The sequence below is a fragment of the Primulina huaijiensis genome, chromosome 7 (assembly GCF_012295235.1).
Source record: "Primulina huaijiensis isolate GDHJ02 chromosome 7, ASM1229523v2, whole genome shotgun sequence".
Taxonomy (NCBI): Eukaryota; Viridiplantae; Streptophyta; class Magnoliopsida; order Lamiales; family Gesneriaceae; genus Primulina; species Primulina huaijiensis.
The window spans coordinates 18275979-18300100 of record NC_133312.1 but is presented as its reverse complement, the minus strand read 5'-3'; the positions used below and the strand labels follow the sequence as shown (position 1 = coordinate 18300100).

General features: G+C 34.1%; 1 protein-coding gene across 1 annotated transcript; it reads left to right on the top strand.

The window, feature by feature from the left end:
- Window positions 1–10286: 10286 nt before the first annotated feature.
- LOC140981737 (polyadenylate-binding protein-interacting protein 9-like) lies at window positions 10287–23961 on the top strand. The gene is made up of 10 exons (XM_073448155.1): window positions 10287–11010; window positions 12682–12792; window positions 12877–12921; window positions 14499–14571; window positions 14657–14769; window positions 15193–15252; window positions 15519–15566; window positions 15653–15721; window positions 23605–23666; window positions 23738–23961. The coding sequence occupies exons 1-10, from the start codon at window positions 10684–10686 to the stop codon at window positions 23793–23795; spliced, it is 966 nt and encodes a 321-aa protein (XP_073304256.1). The 5' UTR covers window positions 10287–10683; the 3' UTR covers window positions 23796–23961.
- The last annotated feature ends 161 nt before the right edge of the window (window positions 23962–24122 follow it).

Genomic DNA, 24122 nt, shown 5'->3' with positions numbered 1-24122 from the left:
TTTGGTCCAATACATGTGATGAGCCTTGGGGGAAAGAAATACACCCTGGTGATTGTTGATGATTTTTAAAGCTTTACATGAGTGATCTTCCTCAGTTCCAAAGATCAAACCGCTAACCAGCTAATCAAGCTCCTGAGGAGATTACAAACTGAGAAAACATCTGTAGTGGATAGGATCGAGAGTGATCGAGACATTGAGTTTACAAACATACTTCTATCAACCTATCTAGAAGATAATGACATCAAGCATAAGCTTTCAACTAATAGATCATCTTAACAAAACAGTGTACTAAAATAAGAAGCATAACACTCAAAGATGTAGCTCAGACCATGCTAGCAGAATCAAACATATCTCAAAGGTTATGGTCAGAAGCTATCAACACTATATGCAATTCGCAGAACAAATCTATGATCAACAAGAATCATGGAAAGACTCTATATGAGATCAGGAAAGAAAAAAAGCCAGAAATCTCATATGTTCTCGTATGGGGTTGTAAATGCTTCATTCATAATAATGACAACACACATTTAATATCTTTATAATATGATAATAATGTGTTTTTAGGCTATTCAGCGCTTAGTAAACTTATAGAGTATCTAATTGTTGAACTCTGACCGTTGAAGAATCTATGCATATAGAACAATTATTGGAACAAATTATTTATTATTTCAGCATGCCAAATAAAAAATAATTTTAATTATTTTATGTTTGATCGAACAATTATTATCCATATTTTATATTGATTTAATTTTTTTTTAATATGTAAACAACCAAAAATCACTTTTTGACTTTTAAAATTTTAAAAATTCACTTAGTNTTATATGTTTACCATTTCAAACTTTTCGATTCTCAGCAAACATTTCGCATTCCTTAGCTTTCTGCATTCTCCATGTGCGCTTTGTTTCATAATCATTCCTGCAGAAAATTGAAGTCGTTTTTTCAAACATCAATAATGACTACCTTCTCACAAAACGCTCTTGTTATTAACTTTGATTCCGTCTTAGCCATGAAAGACGAATCTATGGTGAACATGTTCACAATGCTTGAGGCAACTGGGCTTAAAAAGTTTCTAGGCTGTATTTTTCAATACTCAGAGACCAAGTTGAAGGAGCTTTTTGAGACAGGCAAAATGCAACATAGTTCAGTCATCTACATAGTCTAAGGAACCAACATCACTATCACCCAGAAGTTGTTTGTAGAAATATTTGATCTATCAACGATTGTCATCATATCCTTCTCAACTATTTCAGAGGGTAATTCTGATCATTGGAAGGTAGAATTCTCACTATCTGCCTCTCCACTATCTGCTCCTACCAGTCAAAAGAAATATACGAAAGTGGACTATCGGCTGTTGGAAAATATCGTGGGCAAACTGTTGCTAGCCAAAGCTGGCGCTTTTGACAAGAAAACCACAGAAATATTTCTTGTCATGTCCATCGTCACATCAAATTTGGTCGTTAACTGGTCTGACATTCTGTTCAACATCTTCACAACTATGGTGAAGAAAGAAGATCAGTACCAAGGATTTGTTATTCCCCTATGTTATGTCTTGGAACAGATGAAAGTGAAGGTCGTGGATGCTATGAAGCTTCACAAGGAATCATATCATCTGAAGAACAAACCCACTGGAGTTGAATTGTTGGAGGTCAAGAAATAAAGGCTTCAGGATGAACAAAAGAAAGTTTCAAGCCAGCCAGGACACCGACAAAACAGACAAAGAGGAAGCTAGTTTTGTCATCAGAATTATACTATGAAGAAGAAACCCACGGACAAGCCAAAAACAAAGAAGATCAAACTAATCAAGCATGTCTCGGAGCCGTTGGTACCAGCACCAATCCCACTCGTTCCCATTTCTAGCTTGAAGGGTATTAGGCTGGTTGAACCTGAAATTATCGCCAACCAGTCTGTACTGCCTCTCATTGATCCCAAGGTAAAAGAAAGGACATTCTGGTCAAAGAACCCAACTTATCATCAACTTGACCATGGAAAAGGGTAAATTAAATTGCAAAGGAATGAATGCTAAACTTAGACAAATGGGTGAAACAGAGCACCGTTGTTCTGATCGATACAATTTGATAGACCGAGACTTTGAAAGAAGTGGTCGTTCTATAGCTGAAGATGCTCAAGTGGTCAGAAACAAACATAATCTCCGAAGCTCTTCAGCGACGAGATTTCATTGAATTGAAAGTTAAGGAAAGTATCTTACGATACTTAATTAAAAATAAAAGGAAAATTTCATTGTCAATTTTCCAACAGCACAAGATGACACATCTGTAATAAGTCAGCTCGAAATGGATGCACTATCACTCTCCATGATGGTGAAGGTTAAGAGACATGATCTTCAACTTCTGAAGGCTGAAAAATGTTTCTTTTTTCTATGACAGAAGAAAGTCAGACCAATCAATAGCCTGCCGTTGAGACAATCATATAAGTTAATGAAGAAAACATAGCCGTTGCTAAGAATTTCAAGTAGTTGTCAAAGAATGTCAAGCTGCAACAGAGTAAGTTCCAGTCGCTGCTCAAGCTGACACTGAGATGACTGAGTGGAACCTGGCCGATAGCTCAGAAGCTCAAAATGATGTTGAAAACATTATTCAACATCAAGTTCCAGATGAATATTTGAAAAAACGGAGAATCCTGCATGCGTTTCTCCTACATCTCCTGGTCAAACTCATACAAATCTCTTAGAAATTCCACTGATATCTGTGGATGGATTTGTCCAATCTCTGTCACAATTTGAGTTTGATCAAAATAAAATGGAACCCTCTTCTCCAATGATTAAATATTTTACTACCACAAGAGAGGAACCTCATCTTGAAAGAGCACCACATTTGGAATCTCCGACAAAAACTCCATCTGGTGATCAAACATTTGAAGACCTCAATGCTTCATCCACACTTTCTACCTGGCAAAGAAATTGTTATCTTCTCCGGACAGGCTGGCTCAAACGAAGTGGCTGATCCACGGTCTGAAGACTTGGAAATTTCTGTTGCTGACATGACCGCTAATCCTCAAGCTGGTCATTCATCCATTCCACTTTTCCAACATCTGCCTTTTCAATCTGAGTCTCCAATTTTTGAAGAAGAATCTCATTATGATCTCAATTTGAATATCTTTTCAGAATTTTACTACAATTCTTCAAAATTTATGTTCGATCAAGTCTACCCTCAGAGCAAGGACCTCTCCAAAACAGTCAACAATGTCGAAATCAAGTTGTTTGCTCATTACGTGACATTTGAAAACTTTGGAAAGACATAATGCGTGATCTGGGATCTTTAGAAAAGAGTTGCAGACTTTTCACAAACGATCTATCTCTTGTAAAATGTCAGTCTGAATCTTTGGACCTTACCTTGTCAGGATAAATCACCATACCAACAAGCAATAGAGGCCCTACTAGATCATATCTAGACCACTATTGGCAGCCAGTTGCAAGAAATATTGGTATATGTGCAAAATGGCGATGCCAAAAAAGGTGAAGTAGACGACTATAAAAAACGTGAAGAACAGAAAAGACGAAGAGAAATGGCTAAATTTGAAAAAGATATGAGGCGGTCAAAAGAAGAGAGAAAAAAAAGAGGAGGTGGCAGTGACGGTTCGATTAATAGAATAAAAGGAATATTTTTTGTAATAAATTTTCAAATTTACTCATTATAATCAATAAAATACAATTCATCTTTCTAATCTACATCATTTTATAACTGATCTTACATCTTTACAGCTTAGTTTTGTCATCACCAAAAAAGGAGAAATTATTAGAATATTTTCTGTTACACTTAAGTTTTGGTGATTGACATAATAAACAGTATCAACCTGTTTCAAAATCCAGCCGTTCATTTTATTGTAATACATGTTTTTCAAACCGCTGGATTTTTTCAAGCCATTTCAAGATTCCAACCCGTTCGCTTTAGAAATCAAACCGTTGGACTTTATTGAACTTCAGTTGCAAAGATATTCTGACAAATAACCGATCCAAAATATTGAATGGAGTGCACGACTTCAAACCGTTGTTTTCCAACCGCACTACACAAAAAGAAAGTATTGAGGATTCCTAAAAGGATGGTGCATTTCGAGCTGCTCAGATAAAAGCTCAATATAGAAAGAATACACAGAATCCTACCAATTTCTGAAATGACAGAAAGCCACTCTATTTGAATATGATGTGTCAGCTTTATCAAATGTAAGAACTTAAAATCAAGAAAGCATTAACGAGTATTTAATGATAAGTACGAAGTATGTACATACTATATATCGGAAATATTATTGATGGTCGCTAAAAAGATATTTTGACCGTTGAAGCACTCTGCTATAAATATGCAGTACATCTCAAAGAAGAAGACTGCCAAAACTATTTCAAATTCTTGAAGATTCAAGAAAATAAAAGTTTGCATATTTAATATTTTTAAGCAAACTTAAGATTTCTATTTTCTGAGTGTTCAACAAAAGCACACTCATATCAGAAAATATCAGATTTACAAGGATCAATCTGTTCCACCTCAACCAAGTTAAGTTGTCGCAAAGCTGACTATTGGGTCATCATCATTATTCGTTGTGTTGTCTAATAAACCGAGAGTTATTAAATATTCATGCCTTGTAAAATGATCACTAAGAGTTTCAGTCTAGGCAGTGTGATAAGTTATAATTGAAGTGAGCTATTACAAGACATTGTAAAAGTCAATGTATTTTAGTGGAAACATTCCTAAGTAGAAGAAGGGGTAATCTAGGAGTTTTATCTACGATCATCCATAAAAAAATTTTGTGTCCTTTACCGACACAATTTCACATCTCTGTTCATTAATATCTTCAGATTGTTTCTTGTTAAAGTGTCAACCTTTGTGTTTATGACTAGCCTAACCAGACCGTTTCGGTACTTATTTTATAACAAGTGGTTTAGTAAGTCTAGTCGTTTAAGAATATCTCTTAACAGTTTGAAATCTGTTAAGAACATTTTAAAGATTTCCAAATAAATTTCAAAGTATCTATGCACCCCCCTCTAAACATGTTTTTGATCCTAACAATAATATATAACTTGGTTTTAGTCCACTGAGAAGTTTCAATTTACAACTGTCAGTGTATATACACATGTTAATTTTAAATTTAATTTTACTAACGGGTTTGTTAGCACGGTTAATAATATCGGCCCAAGTATTAATTACACGACCTTGACTATCAACCACTATCTATGATTATTAAATTTGTTTGCATTGTTCCCTCTTAATATTAGTGGTCTTATTTAAAAATAAGCATATTTAATGGATTTGTTGCATTCAACTGAAGTCGATGAAAAATGCGTTGAATGCACCAACATATATTTGCTCTATTAGAAGGCGGCCGGTGGCTCGGGCGAGAGATTTCTTTATTTGTATATTTATAAGACTTGATTAATATCGTTTAATAGAAAATTATTAAAAATAAAAAAAAATAAATTTATTTTAAATTTATTTTTTTAATAATACTTATATAAAAAATCGACTAAATATGTACTTAAAGCGTGCACACGTAGCTAGTATAAATTAAATTCCCACGTATTTCATACAATCGAAATGTATATCAATTAATAGCATTTCTTTCAATAATTAAGACACTCTGTCTGTCAATATTATATTATTTATTAAACAATAAATAACAAATTTATTTTTTCAAAAAATTATTGAAAATCCGAAGATAAAAAAAATCTTCAATAAAAACTGAAATATTACAAATATATAAAAACTGTTGAAATTAAAGAGTTGAAATTATTGAATGTTGAAAATAAGACTTGTAAATATTGAAAATTAGTATGTGGTGATGTATATAATGATATATTTATTTTTGGATTATTTCCAAAGAAATTATATAAATATGTCTCTCAATTTGTGAAGAATAACACAATTGAGTGGAAATTTTTTTATAAAAGTGTGTAATTTAATATATTTTGTGAGTTTGAGATTTTTATTTTTTACCGTAAATTTTTACTTTTAACACGTTATCAGCACGATACTCGAAGATTCGGTTCTCCATATTTTTCCAAATTCCAAAATACAAAAAAAATGTAACAATATTCAAAAGTAAGAATATTTATTTTTACTGTTATTTATTTTTATTGTGTATATATTTAATATATAATATCATGTTATTATATAAAAGGAGTTTATGATACCTCATTATAATAATGTGATGTGATTATATTATTACACTGCTTATATAATTTTATTGTGTTACTGTTTATTTATTGTATATATATTTGAATAATATCATGTTATTATATAAAAAGAGTCTATGACACCTCATTATAATAATGTGATGTGATTATTTCATCGTTTATATATTGTGTTATATAATAATTATATATATATTTGTATAATGTCACAGTATTATATAAAAGGAGTATCTGACACCTCATTATAATAGTGTGACGTGATATACATAATTATTTAAACATGATTAACATTATATACATCATATTATTACCATAAAATTTACATATACATACATTTATTTTTTTAAGATTTTGTAACAGTCATAAACAGCTAGTTTTTACCCTATAAATATGATTTTACAAATACATTCAATCACTCCAAACTTACTCTTCCTCCCTAAAAATTTTCTTCATCAAAATTTTCGAAGAAGAAGAAGATGATTCTTTCAAAGTTATTTTGTATAATTATTTTGATTATTATACTCATTAGTCTTGTATTTATCGAATATTATCTACCTCGCGTTTTTTCTTTATTTTTAAGAATGCTTGTACTTATAATTTATCCGTTACTTTTTATTGTCATATTAATAGATTTAAAACTTAACTAATAAAATGCATTGTTATTTTTCTAGTACCACCATGTCAAATCTGACGAAGCTCGAATTTGTTGCGCTCGACATTACGGGAAAAAAAATTATATGTCATAGACTCTCGATATAGAAATGAATCTTGAGTCATTGGGTCTAAGTGAGACCATTAAAGAAAATGGTATCTCATCATCACAAGAAAAAGCAAAAGCTATGATATTTTTGCGTTGACATCTTGACGAATTATTAAAATGTGAATATCTCATCGAAAAAAATCCAATGGCTTTATGGAAAGGATTAAAAGAAAGATTTGAACATATAAGAGAAGTTATACTTTCCGACAATCCGGAAATGCTTGAAAAAATATTTTTCACTTTTCACGCATCAAATATAACTCTACAACAACAATATAGAGTGCGTGGATTTGCGAGATATTATGAACTTATCGCATGTCTTTCTTGTGGCGGAAAAGAACAACGAGCTGCTAATGAGAAATCATCAGTCCCGACCCACTAGATCAACAACATTTTCAGAAGTAAATGTTGCAAGTAAAACTGAATTTAAAACTGGAAAACAAAATCAAATTCAAAGACAAGGTTTTGGTTGAGGTCGTGGTCGTGGTCGCGATCGCGGCTGTGGTTTTGAAACAATCGAGATAGTTATTTCTGTAACATCTCAAAAGGGCGTCACGAACCACCCATTGAAAAGACATCATGAGAACATGAGTGTTAATGAAAATCACTCAAAATGATTTGAAAGTTCTTGTTTTAGATGCGACACTCCAAGACATTGGTCTCGTATTTGTCGAGTCCCCCGAGGACCTTTGTAAGCTCTATAAAAAATCAATAAATGGGAAAAAAAAGACCAACTTCACTGAACACAGTGGCCGTTTGAGTGATTCAACTCATTTTGATATTGTTGATTTTCATGTGCTGATATGCTAATGTTTTATTGTATAATTATGATATGCCTTATATTTTTCAATAAATTACATATGTATTGTCAGTAATTTTTCATTGCATATTTTTTTGAAGTTCTAATATGGAAACTGCTATGAACAAAGCTAAACAAGAAACTAATCACATGGAAGTTTGCATACCTGATAGTGGTACAACGCACACTATTCTCCGAGAAAAAAGATATTTCTTGGAACTAAAACCAACAAAAACAATGGTGAATACAATATCAATTATATTAAAACTGGAAAAATATGGAATCGAAAATATATAAATGAAATTGATGAGATATTTTCTTACAATGTGACATTTGACATCATAAATGACAATGAAGATCATGAACCAAAATCTTTTGGTGAATATAAAAATCGACAGGACTGGATAAAATGGAAAGATGTCCATTTTTGGGCCTATAGTCCTTACACCTGAAGGTGTAAAACCTGTTAGGTACAAATGGATCTTTATTCGAAAGCGAAATGAGATAAATGAAATAGTAAGATATAAAGCTCGACTTGTTGCACAAGGTTTTTCTCAAAGGCCTGTAATTGATTATAAAGAAACGTATTATCCTGTTACGGATACAATTACATTTCAGTATTTGATTAGTTTGGCGGTATCTGAAAATTTTAAAATATGTCTTATGGATGTTGTCACAGCTTACTTATACAGATCACTCGATAGTAATATATATATATATATATGAAAATCTCTGAAGGATTTAAGATGCCTGAAACATAAAGTTCAAAATTCAGAGAATGTTATTCTGTGAAATTGCAAAGATCATTATATGAGTTAAAGCAATCCGGCCGAATGTGGTATAATCGGGTAAGTGAACACTTAATGAAAAGGGATATGTAAACAATTCAATATGTCATTGCGTTTTCATTAAGAAAACAACATCCTGATGTGTAATTATTGCTGTATATGTTGATGATTTAAACATAATTGGAACGAATAAGGAAATTCAAGAATTTGTGTCATACTTGAAGGAATAATTTGAAATGAAGGACCTTAGAAAAACAAAGTATTGTTTGGGTTTGCAAATTGAACAAAAAGAATGTGGACTATTTGTTCACCAGTCAAATTATACAGAAAATGTCCTTAAACGTTTTAATATGAATAAATCAAATCCTTTAAGTAATCCAATGGTTGTTAGATTATTAAACATAGAAAAGGATCCAATCCGTTTCATGTGAAGATGATGAAGTTATTCTTGGTCCAGAAGTACCATATCTAACTGTTATTTTTGCCCTTATTATCTTGAAAATTGCACAAGATCTGATAGCTCTTTTATTGTAAATTTATTGACAAGATTTAGCTCATATCCAACAGAAAGACACTGGAACAGAATTAAACATATATTCTGTTATCTACGAAGAACGACAGACTTGGGACTTTTATATTCGGAATATACCAATCAAAGCATAATTGGTTATGCTGATGCTGGGTATATATCTGATCCACACAAGGCACGTTCACAAACCGGATATGTATTTACTCGTGGAGACACTGTAATTTCTTGGCGTTCACAGAAATAAACACTTGTAACAACTTCATCAAATCACGCCGAGATTATTGCACTACATGGAGCAATCTGTGAATGTGTGTGACTAAAATCAATGACCGAACATATTCAAATCTCATGCGGATTAACATTTGACAAGAAGCATGTGATAACATATAAAGATAATGCTACATGTATTGCTCAAATGAAAGAAGGATACGTAAAAAACGACAAAACTAAATATATTCTCTCTAAGTTCTTTACATTCACCCAAGAGCTTGAGAAGAATAAAGATATTGATATTTGTTACATTCAATCAAGTAAAAACTCATCCTTCACAAAGGCACTTCCTACTACAATATTCAGAAAGCATATATAAAACATTGAGATGCGCAATCTACGAAATTTATGAAGAATCGTTCGTGTTAACATGAGGGGGAGTTTACGTGACTGTACTCTTTTTTCGTTACTATGGTTTTTATCCCAATGAGTTTTTTCTAGTAAGGTTTTTAACGAGGCAGTATAAAAACACGTAATGAAGACAATCATTATATCATGATCATCATCATAAGAGGAAGTGTTGAAAAGAAAGAGTTGAAATTATTGAATGTTGAAAATAAGAGTTGTAAATATTGAAAATTAGTGTGTGATGATGTATGTGATGATGTATCTATTTTTGGATTATTTCTAAAGAAATTCTATAAATAGGTTTCTCAATTTGTGAAAAAGAACACAATTGAGTGGAGAAAATTTTATAAAAGTGTGTAATTTAATATATTTTGTGAGTTTGAGATTTTTACTGTTTATCGTAAATTTTACTTTTAACAAAAAATACTTATTCTATATAATAATATTTGCTAAATAAACCCNACTTACATAAAAATATGAGAGACTCACGTGATCTAACCATATTAGACAGGAGCTTAGATTAGCACACACACATATATATATATATTAAAAAAACAGTTTATAAAAATAATTCTTAATTTAAATATTATATTATTTTTAAAATTTTGAACAGTTATATAAAACAACATATGGAGAAAAGCCAAAGCCAAGCCACCTGTTGGCTCCTCCAATGCACCTACACTCGAAATCACTGCCACTTGTGTTGTATTTCTGTTCGAAAAACCATTGAAAATTCTTGCATTCTTATTCTTAACCTTCTGCCTCACTCTTGCTTTCGTTTCTGTCGTTTTACACCAAATGGGATTACGTACATACTAGTAAATTACGGGAACCCACCAAAGATTGTACGTAGAGATTACCCAAATATGAAAGAGAGGGCCATTTGTTGTTTTATGCATTTAATTCTGTATCGGTATAAAGATTGAGTTTTTGCATTGAGGGATAACGATAGCATAAAAAGATGGGTGCTTTCTATTAATCTATTCTTTTTATTCAAAGTTTTGGGCTTGTTTAGTGTGTTTTTTTGGCCATTTCGATTTTCCAGTTGTAGAGATGGATTCCCTTTCTGCTGTTGTTGAGCCTTTATCACCCAAAAACACCATAGCTAATGATGCAAAAAATGTTGAAGATAATGCTGACACAAACGTTAAGGAGTCTGGGGTAACTGAAAACGTTGAGGACTCTGTTTTGAGTGCCAATGCCGATCAGAAATCAGAACTGGAAATTAAAGAAATAGTTGATATGTTGAAGGAACTGAAGCTGAATCCCTTGGCTGAGGAGTTCTTTCCTTCTTACTTTTATCATGGTTCCACGGAGGCTATCTCTGTTGTGCCATCTGATTATGATTTGGGATATCATGGTTCCTCAAACAATAGAAGGGTAAAAAATCAATGCTGTGTTGAATTGATTTTTATGGTGGTCTTTGTTTAATTATTTGACGTTTCAATGATGATTTATAATCTGTTTTGGTTGTTAATGCAATTTTTTGTTGGAGTCTTTTCAGGTTTTATTGTTTGTGGAGTTGATATTAGATCTGTGAAGAATTGCTTACTGGCTTTTATGACAGTGAGATGAGAGTGATAAGACCTCAATTGGGAATCTTTGCCTCATTTAGTCCTTGATTGTCAGGATGGTTGTTTTTTATACTGATGTTTCTGACTTGTTATGTGTTTATCCACATTTGTACGTGGAATTTTCATGATCTGATGTATCTACCAATTTATTTGTTAGTCGAGATGATTCTATAATAATAAATGGTTTAAATTGAAAGTTTTTGTTGATGGGTAAAATTTGATGTTTTATCAAGCAAAATTTGAGGATTGATCACCTCTTCCCGTGCATAAATGTTAAAATGTTTTTTCATGCTTTACCTTTTTGGCTGTTGGAATGGTTTAAGTGCTTGAACGATTCATTCTGATGTCATATCGCTTAAATATATTGAATTAAATCCCAATCCATGCTTTTTGTCATTAATTGGATTTTCAACAGTTCGGTACTTCGGTTGTAGAAGTATGATTTTTTAAGATTTTGACAGTTTACAAAGATGATCTGTTAACGTTCTCTTTGCTTGATGGATTACAGATTCCAGTTTGTCGTCATAACATTTAAGTTCAGTTTGTTTTGGCGCTGAAATTCGATATTATTACTAACGGTTGTGCGTTTCACTATTTTACGTCGTTAACTCCTTTGCTGGTTTTTTGTTTTTTTTTGTAACGAATAATCAAAACGACCAACTTGTCGTCATGCGAATTAATAACAGATCCAAATACTTTTCGAATGAAGAATCTTTGCCAAATGTTTATATCTTCTTATGACGAACAATTTAATTCTATTAGCGACGCTCACATGGTTACCTACTTTGACACTTGAATAATGTGGCTTGAACTTCTATATTTTGTGCAGTGTTCTAAATGGCTTTGTCTAAGGCGGTTCGAGGCTATCCGGCGGGCGAGCAGGCGGCCGAGGCGATCATGATTTTAAAATCCTAGTCAACTGTCAATGTCAAATAATTTTTAAAACCAGTCAAAGTCAATCAATTTAAAAAATTCTAAATATAATATAAACACCACTCAATCTCTTTTGTATTTCCTTTTGGTTTCAAGTATCCTCCACCGTTAGCCACCACCTGCCTCAGACCGCCTCCAGTCGCTGCAGCCATCAGCCACCACCTTAATTATCTTGTTAGTTTGCATTCATATATTTATTTTCACTTATCTAGATCATATTATATTGTATGAAATTTTTTTATGCATAACATTATTTAATTATATATATTACATAAAAAATGATGATTATTTATAATTATATTACATGATTATATATAACATATAAAAAATTGCTAAAAAAATTCAACCGCCTAGGCATAGTGACCGCCCCGCCACCGCCTCCCCCCATTTACAACATTGATTTTGCGTACTAACGTTGCACTGTGATCTGATTGGACACCTCAGTACTTAGTTTTTATGTGCCAAATGTCATTCCTTCCGTTTGGTTGGAATTCTCGTACTTTTAGCTTTACTCAGTTATTGACTCCATGTACTGTGTTTTCAGAGAAGAAACTACCACAACAACAGTCGGAGGAGGATGAGTGGCCGAGCATTTAGAGCTCAAAGAGAAGACAACATTAGGCGCACAGTCTATGTATCGGACATCGATCACAATGTGAGTAAAGATTATAAACTTATCTATCCATTCTATAATCTTAGAAATGACATTGGGACCTTTTTTTTCGTTTTTTTAAATAAGATAACTGAGGAGCGGCTTGCTGCCTTATTCAGTGGTTATGGACAAGTAAGTAACTCTTCCACGAGATAATTTATTTGAATTGTAAAGTTGAAAGCTAGCTAATTACTTCCTTATACATACAATTTTAGGATTGCATTTCTCTTAGATCGTGATATTTGAAGTCTTTTGGTTCTGAATTCTTGTGATTTAAAAGGCAGAGATACAAACACTCACTTATTGTTACAAAATGAGATTCCTTGTTTTAAACTAATTAGTGGGTTGACACTGGAGAATCGTGATTCATCTAGGCTCATTAACGAGGAATATTGATTTTTTGTTGGGGGGAATCTAGCGGTTCCTCAAACAGGAAGTTTCTAGCGAGTGAGATACCCCGTTAATTATTTTCTGTCTTCTTTACTACTAGTACTTCCACAATAGAGATGAATATGCATTTTAACGTGTCTCTAAGAATTTGTGTTTGTCTACCAAGTACCATCTAATTCTTGACATGTGTGGTTACTTTTGTATCTGATCAAAACTACCGACAATGCCTTCACTTGGTTATGGCTGCTCAAAAGAGGCACTCTTCAGGGAAATACCGACCGCTTTCTTATAAACAATTTGTTTTAGGCACATATGCCAATTAGTATCTTTCTATTGGGAATGCAAGATGACTTGAATTGGGTTACAGTTCTTCAGGCTTATCAAGTGGAACACTTTCACGCAATTGCAGCCAGAATCTTCCTAAAAATGGATTGTATTTCATTCACATTTGATGGATCCGAATTCCTCCCTCACTTGAAACCATGAAATAAAAAAGCATGTAAAAAAGTGTAGTATGAACCTTAGTGTCCTTCACTACATTTTTATAACTCCATATCCTGACTTCAATAGAAATATTTATGTTTTCAAAATAGTTTCGTTTGCAGAATGCGATGATTATTTTTCTACCACAATTTATTATAAAACACCCTGATTTTAAATTGTCAATAATATGATTGACAAACCGGTATGTGGGTCAGGAGCTCGTCTTATGCTATGGGAAGCAATGGGGCTAGTTTCTTCGCCTCGAATGAACTTTCTTTGCGCAGGATAATTCGCTAAACTTTTAATACAAACTAGCATATATAGCGCATGCAATGTATGTATCATCTGGTAGATGTAATATTAAATGAGTCACTGAACTTTTAAATTCACATATTTACATAATGGTCAACAATCATCCTAATAAAAAGCCTATTAATACAATCCTACATGTTTTTATGTCTTAAAACCTGAATGGGAAATTAGATGATTTATTCAGATGGCTTTCGGGCTTCCATTCTAGCAGAATCACAAAATCATACAATTTACGAATTTCATTTAAATTTTATACCTTTTGAAAATTATGCTAGAATTCATAATCTTATCTATATATGGGAAATTTTTAGTCCCTACTGTGAACCATAGTCATGATCTAGTCGTATACAAACATGAAAGCTAGAAGGTGATAAGTAAGAGAATTAATTTAATGACACCCTTCAATCTAATATATACTAATATACAGTAATAAATGAAGACTCTATAGTGCAACCACAGGTTGTTGATTATCAAGTTAGTGACTTTGATAATTGTTTCTTCATGTGGTTTTACTGACTTGGCAGGTTGTTGATTGCCGAGTTTGTGGTGATCCACATTCCCGGCTTCGCTTTGCCTTCGTGGAGTTTTTGAACGATTGTAGGTCTTTTTTTTTTTTCTCACACTACTTGTTTGGTCAATTTCTATTATGCTAATTGGATCGCACCTGAATTAATGCGAACAGATTCTGCTAGATCTGCTCTTCATCTCAACGGGACACTCTTAGGTTTCTCTCGTGTGAAGGTCTTGCCTTCTAAAACTGCTATTCTTCCTGTGAACCCAACATTCCTTCCCAGGGTGAGATCAAATTACTCAATATATTTCTCATTGAAATCGTTTGTCCCAATGCTCAAGCTCACGAGAGTCTGCAGAGTCAATAGTTTTATACTTTAACACACCCACGTGCATGTAAGACGGATACTAGAATATTTTCCTGGAATAATTATATAAGGTGTATCTATGCAAGTTGGTGAAGTACTAGGCAACAAAGACCAACTTAAGAAAATATATGGGATTTAGTGCTCCAGCTATCTTGAACTTTTGCCCTCTTGGCTTTGGAATAATCAGTTAAACTGTTTTGGCTAAAGGCTCAAACTCCTCAGAGGCAACGGAATCAATATTTATGTATTTTAATTTATTTTCCCTCTAATCACACACACACACACACACACATATCAATTTGACATATTAACTGTAATGTTATCCAATATATATTTGTAGTCAGAGGATGAACGTGACATGTGCATGAGGACAGTGTACTGCACAAATATTGATAAGAAGGTATGCGTACTGCAACATGATTTCTTCAATTCTGTACTTGGTGACATATGATGAATAAATTGATTACACTCCCATGTGGGTACTGTATAGGTTTGTCTTTAACCAATTACAATGTGAATTTTCTTAAGCCTTTTTTCTGGATTATCCTCAAGTGTTTACCTGTGAACAATCAAACCTTGTCATCTTGTCCCCTCATGGATAATTAAAAGTTAAATTTTTTAACAATGTTCATGTCAATGTTCTTGTTATATGACTCATATGGGCAGGTCTCTCAACTTTATGTCAAGAATTTCTTTGAAGCAAGATGTGGAGAGGTATGGCTGAAAGTTTTAGCTTGGGTTGGTTTTGCAAGTTTTCAGATTGGAAGTATTCTGTGACTTGAAGAATATTGTATCTGTAGGTTTCTCGAATGAGGCTCTTGGGGGATCACACACATTCAACTCGAATTGCTTTTGTCGAATTCTTCATGGTATGTTACTTTCATGGCTTGATTTTGCGTGGCTATGTTATTAGGCTTCTTGTTTCCATTCAGGAATTTCATTGTCTTTTCCGAGGTTCTTTATGGTCATAAATAGGTTATGAATATGGAAAATAACTTCACCATACATTAAGTTTATTTATTGCCTCTAGTCTAATCATAGACTCTTCTATCCGATCTAGTTGTTTATCACTCATTGAATTGTAAATAAACTAAGATATCAGAATTTATTTTATTTTTTAAAAAGATCAACTGTCAAATACTTATTTTAGTAAAATTACCTTTTATTTGTTTCGAAAACTCCACCTACTTCTATTTTATAAAAATTATCTATATATATACTTATATTAAAGTTGAGCAAAGGAGACTGACAATTTCTTCCGTTGGTATGGTCTTCGACATTGCTCTTCACTTTTTTTTTTGTTTGTTCTGGCCCTTATATTGATACAAAGTTAAATTACCAACTCTTTTACTAAAAATTAACTCAACTAAAAAACATTAATAAAAAACCGAATGTACAAGCGTGCAACACGTGCAATGTGACTCTAATATATCTAAAGCAAGAGACCGTAATGGTATATCAGGGGTTCACCTATTTCTTTTCCAAAAATACCTCGAACAAACCACAATATCATTATCAATGTCACTAAAAGACGAAAACAAAATTTAGAGCACAAAAAGAAGAATAAAGTAAACTTAAAAAAAGTAACAACACAAAAATTTATTCAAATGTATAAATACATCTAACAGGTGTTCAAGAACACTAGCATTAATCATATACTAGTAGATGATTTATTAATGAACCTTATTCTGGATTTATAGTTTCATTTTTTTCCTTGTCTCTTTACCTTATTATTCTAAGTCTAACATATTAAGAACTAATCAGTTGGTAACGGTGAGAGCTGAAATGCCTAAAAGTGCTTGAATTTAATGAGACAAAGTTCAAGGTGACAAATTGAAACGATATAAAGGGGCAGTGGAGATATAATGTTTTAAAAACTTCATTGATTTTCAAAAGATTTTTTCCAAGTTATTTTCTGTTTTAGACACTCGGTAATTAACTTTTCGAATAAGAATATAACACTGAAAATTTAGATTGGAACGTTTCAGACAGTGTGCTACTGCTCAAACTAAATTTTAAGAACTTATTTGTAAATAGAGTTTGGTAAAATATACGAGTTTTAATGAGCGTGGTAATGTAAAGATATAAGGTAAAAACAATAAAGAGACCAAAAGGTAATGAATGTCTGAAGGTGATGTAATCCTTCTACAACTCGTTTCTTCTGCTCAGAAGGAAATTACCAAGTGACTTTGATCTAAACCAATATCCAGAGCCTCTACCATGGGTAACTTCACACCAATAAATCTCCGATCTTTTGGCACTACATTTATGCCACAACCTTGGGGTGATGACTCTAAATCACTCTAAATACTTCTAATAGAAATGCTTACCCATCTTTTGTGTATTTGAAATCAATTATAACTACTAATAGAAATGCTTATTTTGACATGGATTGGATTTGATAGTCATTTGATTTTGTTCCTCTAAACAAATTGAAATTTGAAACCATGGATCTCCAACAATCCTATTGAACAGTATGACAGACAATATTAGGAGAAATAATTTTCTTATTTCTTATTTTTTTAAAGTCATGGATTAATATACTTTATATAGATCAAAGGAGTAAAATCAAATCCCACTAAATCTAGGAAATATTCTATCATACCAATAATTTATAATCCTAGTTTAAAATTGCTATCAAATCCTAGCTACTTCGACACAAAAACGTCCTAGAGTGATTTCTTTAGCTTGCACACCTTTGGTCTAAACTGATCAGTAAATCTAGGTGGTGGTTTCATGTACATTTCCTCTTCTAGAGCACATTTGGAAAGGCGTTCTTCACGTCTAGCTGATTTAGTTGCCAATCAAGATTAGCAGCAGCAGAGAGAATAACTCGAACTGTATTGAGTTTGGCCACTGAAGAGAAAGTTTCCGTGGTCAACTCCGTACGCTTGGGTGAAGCCTTTGGCAACCAAGCGCGCTTTACACCGTTTCAGAGATTCATCAGAGTTGTATTTCGGAGAAAATACCCACTTATACCCTATAACAGATTTCCCACTTGGTAGGTCAGTCGTCTCCTAGGTAGAGTTTTTTTCTAGAGCTTTCTCCTCATAAATCCCCTCTCTCCATTCAATGATCTCTAGAGCTTCCTGTACATTCTTAGGAATACTGATGGCATCTAACTGAGAGACAGACGAACAATAGGAGGATGACGGTTTTTTATAAGAGATAAAGTTTGAGATTGGGTGTATTGTGCATGACCGGGTACCTTTTCTCAAGGCAGTGAGAAGATCACTGTCGTTTTCAGGAGTGGTCGAGGCATCATTATGAGTTTCAAAATCCAGTCCACGAGTTGACTCATGGCATTGTTGAATGAGAGGGTCTCCACCTTTTTTTGCATCCTTCTTCCTTGTATAATAAACCAACCCTTAAAATTGTTTCTCACATGTCTCTATTGTTATGTCTGATTGATTAAAGTTTGAAATTTCGTAGTTTCTTAGTTCTATATTAAAATCAAGCTCGGTTAAGTGGTCATCTTCACTATCTTTAGACTCTCCCTAAAGATGAGGCGTGTAGAAGGACTTGCCTTCAACAAATGTTACATCCATGGAGGAAAAAAAAATTGGTAATAGGGTCAAAACACTTGTAACCCCGTCGGTTTGCAGGATACCCAACAAAGATACATTTTCGTGCCTTTGGGTCCAGTTTCGAGATACCAGGATCAAAGTTATGAACAAATGCTAGACTGAGAAAAATTTTCAGAGGGATTTTAGTGAGAAGACGTGTATTAGGATAAACTTTTGGGAAATTTTTTTGGAAAGTATTCACGGGGATTGAGAATTCAAAATCTTATATGGTAGTCTATTTGTCAAATAGGTGGCTGTTAGAACTGCTTTATCCCATAGATACTTAGGAACTTTAGTTTCAAAACTAACTGCTCGAGCAATTTCAAGGAGATGTCTGTTTTTTCGTTCAGCCATACCATTTTGTTGAGGTGTATGGGGACATGAGCTTTGGTGAATGATCCTTTGATCTTGAAAAAACTTGCCAAGTATATTGTATTCCCGCTCATTATCACTCCGAAATTTTTTGATCCTAGTGTGGAATTGAGTCTGAATCATTTGGAAGAATTTTGAAATGTGATAAATAAAGTTTGGATGACCTAACCGACTGTGCCATAATAAAATATCATCGACACTTGAGTAGGAAACAGAATTGAGACACTCGTCTGGATCACGTCTGCCAAGGAAAGAGTTGGCAGTAAGGATGTAACGGCTGCCATCCTGTTTAGCATTTTCAATCATCGTCCACACGCAAGATTAGGGATGAGTTTGGTGATTGACAATAAATTAGTCGACAGAGGAGGAACATATAACACATTTGTAATAGTCAAAGAAGAGGAAATAACAACAATTCCTTTACCTGCAACAGATGCAACAAAGCCATCGACAAGTTTTAACTTTCTGGTTTCCTGCACACGGGATATATGAGGAGGACACTTGCGATGAACCTGTCATATGATCTGTTGCTCCGGAATCTAGAATCTAGACACTGTTAGTGGTTGAATTAGCAATGTTTGCACAAAGATAAATACCTGTTTGGGCCAAGGAACATGAGGACTTGGATTTATCACGTCTAGAATAAAACAACTTGAATAGTTGCTCTAACTAAGCCTTGGTGAAGGGAAGGAAATCTCAGGAGGATGAGGGCATTCCAGAATCTTCACCACCTGCTTGAAGAGCTCGACCACCAGCATTCAATCTGTTGATGCCAAATGTTTTCTTAAGATTGGTTGGTTTCCCGTGTATTCTCCAGCAGGTTTCTATAGTGTTCCATGACTTTTTGCACTTCTCGCAAAATGATCTCCCATTAGAACCCGTCTCTCGACTCACAAGGGCCGAACCTTCAGACTCCATGGTGTGTTCAGAATGTTTCTGCATTACTTGGCATCGAGTTTCTTCATGTTTGACCTCGGAAAACACCACCCGAAGGTTAGGCAGAGGTTTGCCCCCAAGTACACGTCCTCGAACCTCATCTAGATCCTTGTTTAATCCCGCAAGGAAGACAAACATCCTGTGTCGGTCTAGTTTTGCCTTGTAGCGGGTACAGTCCTTGCTACTCTCCCACTAATCTTCATCGATAAGGTCCAATTCCTGCCATAGAACTATCAACTTGTTATAGTAAGTTGTGACGTCTTTCTTACCTTGTTGCGTTTGCCATACCTGAGTATTTATCTCGTACAGTTGAGAGTAGTTTTCAGAATTGGAGTAGGTTTCTCGGACAGCCTCCCAAACCTCGCGAGCTGTGGGTAAGAACATGGATGGTTTACTGATTGCTGGTTCCATCGAGTTGAACAACCATGCCGTGACCAATGAATTCTGGGAACGCCACTGCTTATATCTCGAGTCAGTCGAACCCGGGACTTTCACTTTGCCGTTCACGAGTCCTAGCTTTCCTTTTCCATCAATCACAAGTCGGACTGATTGTACCCACTCCAAATAATTCTTCCCGTTCAGTTTGTAGATCGTTATTTGAAGAGAAGAATCTGGGGGCATCACATGCGATTTGGTTACACTGTCGCTGTTTGAACTGGTGCCTTCACTACTAGAACCAGCACACAGACCATGGCTGATTTGAAATTCATGGCCGATTCTAACCTAGACACTCCGATACCATATAGAACAATATGTCTGACAATATAAGGAGAAATAATTCTCTTATTTCTTATTCTTTAAAGTATGGATTAGTACACTTTATATAGATCAAAAGACTAAAATCAAATCCCACTAAATCCGAGAAATATCCTATCATACTAATAATATAGGATCCTAGTTCAAAATTGAGCCCATCAAATCCTAACTACTTCGACACAAACACGTCCTAAGTCTTGATGTTTAGTGCAGCTCAAAAGAATGTGGTTTAGAGAGTTGATAGATTAAATGCGTTACCTCAAATACGTAAACATAACTCTAAAAAACTTCAGCTTTTTATAGATACGAATCAGCCTCGTTTATCAATGTTCAAAAATCAACTTGGGTTTTGTTGATTCATTTGTCATTCCTTGCTATAGAGGAGATGTACTATTTTGGCATTGTGAACATTAATATTTTGTAGAGTTTGTTATTGTCCTTCAGCACTAAATTATAATGTTAATTTATCCCAAAAACTAAAACTTTATCCTTCGAATATGCTAGAGAAAATGTGCATACAGTGCTTTCTTCCCCACCCCCTTTTATTTGACTACTCCTGTACTCTAAGATCTACCTCACCATGGTATCTTTGGACTTCTCTAAGCCACTATGCATGTGCAGAAAAAAGATAGAAAAGAACTAGGATTTCTTATTGGTTCAAGGATAACAACACAAAAGCAAATAGGAATGGCATAGAGCAATTCAACGACTAATTTAGGCAATAATCAAAACAAAACAATGCATAACCTTTCTAACCAACTTGATTTATTTTAGTTTCCTAATTTGTTCTAACAGCAATCCCTTAATTATCACCATAAAATAACAATCAGTACCTTGATTATCAATCATACCCAACTTCCTAACTTGAAGCTCAAATGATTGTCTCGTCAATCTCTTCAAGAAGATATATCTGCATCATGGTGGGAATGAAAGAAGTACAAATGATCCCTACTTCAAGTTTCTTCTTTACAAAATGTTGTCAATCACAAACATATTTAGTCCCTTCTTTACAAAATGTTATCAATCACGGACATATTTAGTCCGGTCATGGAAATGGGATCGTGTGCTATGTTGATAACCAATTTTTTTGTCACAGTACAATCTCGTAAGGAGAGTCGAAGACTAATTGACCATTTAGGCTCTTCTAGAACCCTGTCAACCAAGTACTTCACACACTCCTTGAGCTACAGAACGAAATTAATCTTCTGCACTACTTTTAGCAACCATATTTTTTTTGCTTCTCAATGTAGTTAGATTACCAAAACAAACATGTAGTATCCGGATGTTGATCTCCTATCAATGATTGAACGTGACCAATCTTCATCATTATAAACTTATTCTCGAAAAACAGACCTTACTGTGGAGTTGATTTGCGGCTTCAAAGTGTTTGTAACTGGTAGAATGCATAAACTAACTTAGCATACTTAGAACAAAAGGTATAGCTGGTCGAGTATGAGATTTAAGAATCAGCTTCACATCTAACCTTCGATACTTACCAGTATCCGCATGAACTCTATCTCATGTCTCCAAGTTTTACATTTGCTTCTATTAGATTGTCAGTTGGCTCACACCACCCACTCGTTCTAGTTTCTTTTAATAGTTCCAAGATGTACTGTTGTTGTGACATTATTATATCTCTACTCGACCTTTCAATTTCCATAAAATATCTTGTTACCGATTCAAGAGAGCTGGCCCGAACCAAAAAAGATATGCCCATCATCAAAATATGTTTGCACTAGTAAGAATAAGGAAGGTCTATATGAAGGAGAGAAATAAATCTGGAGAGTGAGACATTAATTAGTTATTCCATTCATTATATTTTGTCTGAGGTTTTACTAGCTTTGGCTCTTGAGGGTTGCTTGTACATAGGGAAACTGTGGGTCATCAATTTCCATTTCAATACAAATACGTTTCGGTCAAAATTATTCGTTTCCTTGCTCTGTTTTTGTGTTCTTTGCAGCCATATTAATAGAACATATCTCAAATCCTCTCATCCTTGAACTCAAACTCCTTGGATAAACTTTGCTTCAATCGGTTTATTTCCTCAGTATCATCTCCGGTTAGAAGTATATCTTCTAACTAATTGATCAAGGTTGAGATCTTGTCCTTGTTATAGACCTATGTAAATAGAGTGTAATCGGCCTGCCATTGACGGTATGTCAGTATCCTTGACTCTTCACGTACTTTGTAAACCTCTCAAACGAGGCTCTAGGTGACTGGGGTTTCTCTAGGTGCTGTTCAACACCATAGAGTGATCGTTTTTGTTTACATACCTTGGATCCACACTTGTGAGAAAGACCAGGCGGTCCCTGTATGTAGACTTCCTCTTCAAGATTTCCTCTGAGGAAAGCATTCTTTACATCTTAACAGATTCAAAGTCAAAGACCAGTCAAGTTTTGCAGCAATTGACAAGAGAACATGAATCATGTTTAGTTTTGGCACCGGAGAAAAAGTCTCAGAATAAACCACTCCATAAGTTTGTGTATAGCTAGCAACCGGTCAAGCATTGTATCTTTCTAAGGACCAATCAGAGTCATATTCCATGGTGAATGCTTATTTATGGCCAACAACTTTTTGTTCTGATAGATCAACATTCTCCCAAGGCCCTTCTCAAGAGCTCCCATCTTTTCAGAAATAACTTCTTCCCATTTACAAATAGTTAGAGCTTTCTTCATATTATTCTGACACTCGTGAGATGAAAGCACGAAAAAACGCTGATACATTGTTATAAGAGATCAAGTTGGACAGACCATGTCTGACACATGACCTAGGTCCTTTCCTGTGAGCAATTGGAAAATCATCTAGACTTGACTAATTTGACTCGCATGAGGATTATTTCTGGAATTTCCAGTGGAATATTGATATTTTGATCCAACCTTTTTTAGACTCTCTGTGGTTCTTCTATTCTTTAACAAAAAGACAGTTACTCTTTGTAAATTCAAGAAAGCAATTTATTTTCCTTTCTTTTTTGGTTTATTCATGTAAGATGTATGTTCCACCACAGTAAACCATCCGTTTGATATAAAGATTTTTCGAGGCAAGAGTGTAAAATGCATCTGTAAACAGGTACATGAATGGAGTTTACAGGTCTAACAAAATCGATACTTTCCACAATTTTTCAGGCTGACAGTGCAATTTTGGCCCTCGACTGTTGCGGTGAAATTCTTGGATCCAAACGTATTCGGTAAGTACATAATGTTGTCGCTACTTCCTATTCAGGTAGACAGATTTTCACGAAATCTAATCATCTTTCAGGGTCAGTCCTTCAAAGACGCCTGTGAGGCCAGAAATTCCCAACCCTGAAGTGCAGTGATCCCCAACTTTATCCGAGTTATCCCTTTTCTCGAAACTGAAATATTACTCTCCGAGTACTTGACTAAGTTTATGCTGGGATGGTCCCATTCTTACATGCCTTTATTCGACTTGATACCAAATGCTAGCTAACTTCAGTGCTATGAAACTTGGTCCTGGTTTACTAACTCTTTTAGATATCACCCTGTGATTTTTACTGTCTCGAGCAACGCAGATAAAGGCATCGGTATATAAAATTTTCAATAAACGAAAGCATAATTTCATAATCATATGGGTACACAAAATTTTCGGAAAAAAAAGGACTTATTTTTAGTTCTTGGATCCCAAA

Bases quoted from the DNA above. Each gene is read 5' to 3' on its own strand.
- LOC140981737 (XM_073448155.1), top strand. From the start codon at position 10,684: ATGGATTCCCTTTCTGCTGTTGTTGAGCCTTTATCACCCAAAAACACC. The intron at 11,011-12,681 runs GTAAAAAATCAA...CTGTGTTTTCAG, and splicing joins GTTCCTCAAACAATAGAAGG to AGAAGAAACTACCACAACAA. The intron at 14,770-15,192 runs GTGAGATCAAAT...ATATATTTGTAG, and splicing joins ACCCAACATTCCTTCCCAGG to TCAGAGGATGAACGTGACAT.